The sequence below is a fragment of the Nerophis ophidion genome, linkage group LG12 (genome assembly GCF_033978795.1).
Source record: "Nerophis ophidion isolate RoL-2023_Sa linkage group LG12, RoL_Noph_v1.0, whole genome shotgun sequence".
NCBI lineage: Eukaryota > Metazoa > Chordata > Actinopteri > Syngnathiformes > Syngnathidae > Nerophis > Nerophis ophidion.
Window position 1 is genome coordinate 45620180 of NC_084622.1, and position 7500 is coordinate 45627679.

Below are 7500 nucleotides of genomic sequence, written 5' to 3' on the forward strand. Positions count from 1 at the left end.
GAACACAATGTTAGACAAATTGGGACTTCAAATTTGATAAATAATTATGTAATATGATGAATTCCTTCTCACCTCCAACAAATCAGACACTCTGGTTTTCAGCGACTCTGTTCCACCACAGTACAGGTATGACATCATCATCTGCGCACAGGTTATTGGTGAGATTGACTGTGTACTTCATGTAATCATCAGAGGGGTGAAAGGTCACCTGGAACACGCTGTACTTGACATCGCTGATCTCGATCAGCTTGGCGCCACTTTTATCAGAAGCAGAGGATGCGAGCAGATTCTTGAATCTAGACAAGAAAAGTGAGCAGACGTGTCAGGTAAAAAACGTTTAAAAGGAGAGGGGGTGCTCTCACCTGTCGGAGGCCGTTATCAGCAGGACTCTGTGGCCATAGAAAGGTTTTCCTTCCACCAAGAAAGTCACGTCCGACATTTCCTGGTTGTTCAGGAAGTGAGGATCTGAAGAGGAATGTTCACAATCCCACTTAAAACCTTATGGAACATGTGCATGGTGTACAACTGCACAAAAAACATTCAACACTCACGATAAACATAGAAAAAAAATATATATATATATATAGCCTTTTGAAACATTTGTGATTAAGGGCTATCTAAGTAAACTTTGATTGATTGATTGATTGATACCACATTGATAAAGCAATACATTCCACTAATCAACCCTGATAAGACACACCTGTGAAGTGAAAAACATTTCAGGTGACTACCTCTTGGAGCTCATCAAGAGAATGTCAAGTCTGCAAAGCAGTAATCAGAGCAAAGGGTGGCTATTTTGAAGAAACTAAAACATAAAACATGTTTTTAGTTATTTCACCTTTTTTTTTGTTAAGTACATAACTCCACGTGTGTTCATTCATAGTTTTGATGCCTTCAGTGACAATCTACAATGTAAATAGTCATGAAAATAAAGAAAACGCATTGAATGAGAAGGTGTGTCCAAACTTTTTGGCCTTTAATATGTATACACAGTATATATATTAGGGCTGTGAATCTTTGGGTGTTCCACGATTCGATTCAATATCGATTCTTGGGGTCACAATTCAATAAAATATCGATTTTTTCGATTTAACGCGATTCTCGATTAAAAAATGATAGTATTTCCGATTCACTCAATACATAGGATTTTAGCAGGATCTGCTGGCAGAGTAGTACATTTAAAAAAAAAAAAGCTTTTATAATTGTAAAGGACAATGTTTTATCAACTGATTGCAATAATGTACATTTGTTTTAACTATTAAACGAACGAAAAATCAGACTTATTTTATCTTTGTGAAAACATTGGACACAGTGTGTTGTCCAGCTTATGAGATGCCATGCAAGTGTAAGCCACTGTGACACTATTGTTCTTTTATTATTATTATAAATGTCTAATGATAATGTCAGTGAGGGATTTTTAATCACTGCTATGCTGAAATTATAACTAATATTGATACTGTTGTTGATAATATTCATTTTTGTTTCACTACTTTTGGTTTGTTCTGTGTGGTGTTTGTGTCTCCTCTCAATTGTTCTGTTTATTGCAGTTCTGAGTGTTGCTGGGTCAGGTTTGGTTTTGGAATTGGATTGCATTGTTATGGTATTGTTGCGTATTGTTTTGTTGGATTGATAAAGAATTAAAAAAAAATATATTGTTTTTTAAAAAATGAGAATCGATTCTGAATCGCACAACGTATTTGATTCGATTCGAATCGATTTTTTCCCACACCCTTAATATATATATATATATATATATATATATATATATGACCCTCTTCCTGGGAAACTGATCAAGGAGCTCTTTGTATTATTAGGTCCATCAGTGCTAAATATTATAAACTTATCACTCTCCTCGGGCACTGTTCCCCTAGCATTCAAAAAAGCGGTTATTCATCCTCTTCTTAAAAGACCTAACCTCGACCCTGACCTCATGGTAAATTACCGACCGGTGTCTCACCTTCCCTTTATTTCAAAAATCCTTGAAAAAATTGTTGCGGAGCAGTTAAATGAACACTTAGCGTCTAACAATCTATGTGAAACCTTTCAATCCGGTTTCAGGGCAAATCACTCCACGGAGACAGCCCTCGCAAAAATGACTAATGATCTATTGCTAACGATGGATTCTGATGCGTCATCTATGTTGCTGCTCCTCGATCTTAGCGCTGCTTTCGATACCGTCGATCATAATATTTTATTAGAACGTATCAAAACACGAATTGGTATGTCAGACTTAGCCCTGTCTTGGTTTAACTCTTATCTTACTGATAGGATGCAGTGTGTCTCCCATAACAATGTGACCTCGGACTATGTTAAGGTAACGTGTGGAGTTCCCCAGGGTTCGGTCCTTGGTCCTGCACTCTTCAGCATCTACATGCTGCCGCTAGGTGACATCATACGCAAATACGGTGTTAGCTTTCACTGTTATGCTGATGACACCCAACTCTACATGCCCCTAAAGCTGACCAACACGCCGGATTGTAGTCAGCTGGAGGCGTGTCTTAATGAAATTAAACAATGGATGTCCGCTAACTTTTTGCAACTCAACGCCAAAAAAACGGAAATGCTGATTATCGGTCCTGCTAGACACCGAACTCTATTTAATAATACAACTCTAACATTTGACAACCAAACAATTAAACAAGGCGACACGGTAAAGAATCTGGGTATTATCTTCGACCCAACTCTCTCCTTTGAGGCACACATTAAAAGCGTTACTAAAACGGCCTTCTTTCATCTCCGTAACATCGCTAAAATTCGCTCCATTCTGTCCACTAAAGACGCTGAGATCATTATCCATGCGTTTGTTACGTCTCGCCTCGACTACTGTAACGTATTATTTTCGGGTCTCCCCATGTCTAGCATTAAAAGATTACAGTTGGTACAAAATGCGGCTGCTAGACTTTTGACAAGAACAAGAAAGTTTGATCACATTACGCCTGTACTGTATATACCTTTATATACATATATACATACATATATACCTGTACTGTATATACCTTTATATACATATATACATACATATATACCTATACTGTATATACCTTTATATACATATATACATACATATATACCTATACTGTATATACCTTTATATACATATATACATACATATATACCTATACTGTATATACCTTTATATACATACATATATACCTATACTGTATATACCTTTATATACATATATACATACATATATACCTGTACTGGCTCACCTGCACTGGCTTCCTGTGCACTTAAGATGTGACTTTAAGGTTTTACTACTTACGTATAAAATACTACACGGTCTAGCTCCATCTTATCTTGCCGATTGTATTGTACCATATGTCCCGGCAAGAAATCTGCCTTCAAAGGACTCCGGCTTATTAGTGATTCCCAAAGCCCAAAAAAAGTCTGCGGGCTATAGAGCTTTTTCCGTTCGGGCTCCAGTACTCTGGAATGCCCTCCCGGTAACAGTTCGAGATGCCACCTCAGTAGAAGCATTTAAGTCTCACCTTATAACTCATTTGTATACTCTAGCCTTTAAATAGACTCCCTTTTTAGACCAGTTGATCTGCTGTTTCTTTTCTTTTTCTTCTATGTCCCACTCTCCCTTGTGGAGGGGGTCCGGTCCGATCCGGTGGCCATGTACTGCTTGCCTGTGTATCGGCTGGGGACATCTCTGCGCTGCTGGTCCGCCTACGCTTGGGATGGTTTCCTGCTGGCTCCGCTGTGAACGGGACTCTCGCTGCTGTGTTGGATCCTCTTTGGACTGGACTCTCGCGACTGTGTTGGATCCATTGTGGATTGAACTTTCACAGTATCATGTTAGATCCGCTCGACATCCATTGCTTTCCTCCTCTCCAAGGTTCTCATAGTCATCATTGTCCCCGACGTCCCACTGGGTGTGAGTTCTCCTTGCCCTTATGTGGGCCTACCGAGGATGTCGTAGTGGTTTGTGCAGCCCTTTGAGACACTAGTGATTTAGGGCTATATAAGTAAACATTGATTGATTGATATATATATATATATATATATTTATTCGGGGTGTGGGGAATAATATAAGGATATAAGGAAATGTGTGTTTATGTATGTATATATATATATATATATATATATGTATATATATATATATATACATATATATATATATATAAATATACATATACATAAACACACATTTCCTTATATCGGCACAATTTATTTATATTTTAATTTCTCCAATTTTACAGACACACAACATGGCGTAGTGGGTAGAACGGCTGTGCCAGAAACCTGAGGGTTGCAGGTTCGCTTCCCACCTATTGACATCCAAATCGCTGCCGTTGTGTCCTTGGGCAGGACACTTCACTCTTGCCCCCGGTGCCGCTCACACTGGTGAATGATTGATGAATGAATGATTGGTGGTGGTCGGAGGGGCCGTAGGTGCAAACTGGCAGCCACGCTTCCGTCAGTCTACCCCAGGGCAGCTGTGGCTACATGTGTAGCTTACCACCACCATCGTGTGAATGAATGATGGCTTCCCACTTCAATGTGAGTGCTTTGAGTATCTAACAATAAAAAAGCGCGATATAAATCTAATCAATTATTATTATTATGTTTCCTTTTTAATTTTGTTTGTAGTATTTCTATTGCTTTTTGTAAATGACAACATTGTATTGGTGCTGCTATGTTTGTCATTCAAAAGTCAGCATTAAGACATTTCTTGTGTTGGATCCCAGCAGGTTGCACAGGTGTACCCAATGTTGTGGCTGTAAGAGCAGTAGTTTTCCTACCCAGCTGTGCTGAGAGCGTTGCCTTCATCTCGGGCACGGCAGGAAGTGGTGCTGGGCCAAAGCAGTGACTCAAAATGTTGCACACCTGTTGTATGATGGTGTCATTCTGACAAAGAACAGGTCCAAGATTGATTATACCTTCCGTGTTGTAGCTTGCTGAGAAAAAGAGGAATCGAGTCCACGTTTCCTACCTTGGTGGTGCAAAGGATGTTGAAGAAGAGCGGCAGGCCTGTGGTGAGCAGCTCCTCACAGTAGTCTTCTTCTCTGATGGTGGTGAACTCTCTCAGAAGGGACAAGGTGACCCCGGTCCTGGAATGCTGCTGAGCGCAGCGCAGAGACTCCAGCCACACATGCAGCTTCCATGGCACACCTGAAAAGAAGAAACGGTCGGACGGAAGCCATGGACACGTGTGCTAGAAGGCAGCGTTAGCTACCTAGCGCTCGCAGCTCCATGGTGACGTCCAGGTAGCCGTGCTCTGCGCTGTAGTAGCTGGCCTCCTGCAGAGCCTTCATCCTGGCCTTGCATAGTCTGGCCAAGCCCCCCTCGGGGGAGGGGCTGGGGTGGGGTGTTAGAGGGAGGAAAGGGCAGGTGCCACCCTCCTCCTCCCCCTCCACCCCCTCAGCCAGTATCTCCTCCAGGGACAGGACGTCCTCTTTGACTTTGTGGGGCTGAGTCAGGAGCTTTCTCAGCACGTTCCTGACAGGATAAAGCAGAGGAAAAGTGCGTTAAAGGGGAACATTATCACAATTTCAGAAGGGTTGAAACCAATAAAAATCAGCTTCCAGTGGCTTATATTATTTTTTGAAGTTTTTTTATTTTTTTATTTTACCCATCCCGGAACATCCCTAAAAAAGCTTTAAAGTGCCAGATTTTCGCTATCTGTGAAGCCACCGTCCATTTTCCTGTGACGTCATCCAGTGATGCCAATACGGATAGCACAGCAAGATATAGCGACATTAGCTCGGATTTCAGCGGCTTAAGCGATTCAACAGATTACGTAAGTATTGAAACGGATGGTTGGAGTATGGAGGCAGATAGCAAAAATGAAATTGAAGAAGAAACTGAAGCTATTGAGCGAATTGCTATTGACGCTTTTCTGCCATGTTTGCCTTGGCATCGCCGGTAAAATGTGCAGACCAACGATCGGAAGTTTCGCATCTTGTGACACTGGGTCAACTTAAATCCATCGATTGGTAAGTGTTTGTTCGGCATTAAATGTGGGTGGAGGGAAACGCTGGATGTAAATATAGCTACAAATGTACATACAGCTAGCCTAAATAGCATGTTAGCATCGATTAGCTGGCAGTCATGCCGTGACCAAATATGTCTGATTAGCACATAAGTCAATAACATCAACAAAACTCACCTTTGTGATTTAGTTGACTTAATGGTTGGAAATGCATCTGCAGGTTATTCATACATCTCTGTGCCATGTCTGCCTTAGCAGCGCCGGTAAAATGTGAAGACACTCCAGCACATTCAATGGGGGTCTGGCGGCAGATTTGTTTGACTTTATCGTTGGAAAACACATCTGCTTTGAGTGTCGCAGGATATCCACACAATCTTGCCATCTCTGTAGTAGCATAGCTTTCGTCGGTAAAGTGTGCGGAACAAACGACTGACCATTTCGTCGGCTTTCCCCACACCCTCGTATTTTGATCAAATTTCGTCCAATTTCTTGCCACTTTCGCATCTTTGGGCCGGTGGTGCAACTTGAATCCCTCCCTGTTAGTGTTGTTACACCCTCCGACAACACACCCACCTGGCATGATGTCTCCAAGGTTCCAGAAAATAGTCGAAAAACTGTAAAATAACAGAGCTGAGACGCGGTGTTTGTAATGTGTTTGAGAAAATGGCGGCTCTATTACCTCGGTGACGTCACGTTCTGACGTCATCGCTCCGAGAGCGATAAATAGAAAGGAGTTTAATTCGCCAAAATTCACCCATTTAGAGTTTGAAAATCGGTAAAAAAAAAAAAAAAAGGTCTTTTTTCTGCACCATCAAGGTATATATTGACGCTTACATAGGTCTGCTGATAATGTTCCTCTTTAAAGACGAGGATGACGTGAAGAGAGAAAAGAACTAACGGGAGAAGGTGTGGAGAGATTTATAGGAGCTGGTGTTGCCGCACATCCATCCGAGTGTGACCCTGCGGCCTGCTCTCATTGTGGAATGTGACGTGTTGAGTCTGTATTGTGTTCACACGTACTCGGAAACAGCAGGTGGACACTTTTACACCAGCAGCTGCTGCTGGGAGCTAAACGAAATCCATCTTAAATGAAGCTTAAAGGGGACTATGATGAATTCAGTCTTTTTACTCAGAGTAAAAAATGTCATAGTGTCAAATTATAAGGTTTGTGCATTTTGGTCTGAGCTTGCACGCAGTTTTGATTGCAGTCTGGTTATGTTATGAGGTCACAGCGAGGTGGATGTAATATTTGGACATTAATTCAGGTTCTCAGGCTTGGCTTAAGTCTCATTTCTCTCTGGCACTCATGGAGGGTGGACACTCCTCTTTCCTCTCCCTTATTTCTCCTGCTTGCTTCTTTGTTTTGTTTTGTCTTAACTTCCTTGTTGCCTCTTTTTGCACTGCTCTCCAAATATAAACATTGGAACTATTTAACTGGCCTCAACAAAATTGACAAGATCTTGGTTTTGGGGGAACCTGCTGTGGTGACAAAGCGGTTGTTGCTGGACACACCACGGACTCTTGGGAGAAAAAGGAGGGCCTCGTGCCTGGCGACCCTT

At 41.5% G+C, this 7500-nt stretch overlaps 2 protein-coding genes across 2 annotated transcripts in view; one reads left to right on the forward strand and one right to left on the reverse strand.

Annotated features, from left to right (window-relative positions):
* The window catches only part of LOC133563489 (serine/threonine-protein kinase BRSK2), a 554636-nt gene that overhangs the window by 543093 nt on the left and 4043 nt on the right, over positions 1 to 7500 (forward strand). The gene's annotated exons all lie outside the window — the stretch shown is intronic.
* LOC133563488 (ankyrin repeat and BTB/POZ domain-containing protein 2-like) overlaps positions 1 to 7500 on the reverse strand; it is a 72852-nt gene that overhangs the window by 4993 nt on the left and 60359 nt on the right. The window contains exons 10-15 of the mRNA XM_061917644.1: positions 5186 to 5448; positions 4943 to 5121; positions 4752 to 4857; positions 363 to 465; positions 209 to 296; positions 73 to 141 (exon numbers count right to left, since the gene is read on the reverse strand). Of these exons, the coding sequence (XP_061773628.1) occupies positions 73 to 141; positions 209 to 296; positions 363 to 465; positions 4752 to 4857; positions 4943 to 5121; positions 5186 to 5448 (808 nt within the window). The remainder of the gene's footprint in view (positions 1 to 72; positions 142 to 208; positions 297 to 362; positions 466 to 4751; positions 4858 to 4942; positions 5122 to 5185; positions 5449 to 7500) is intronic.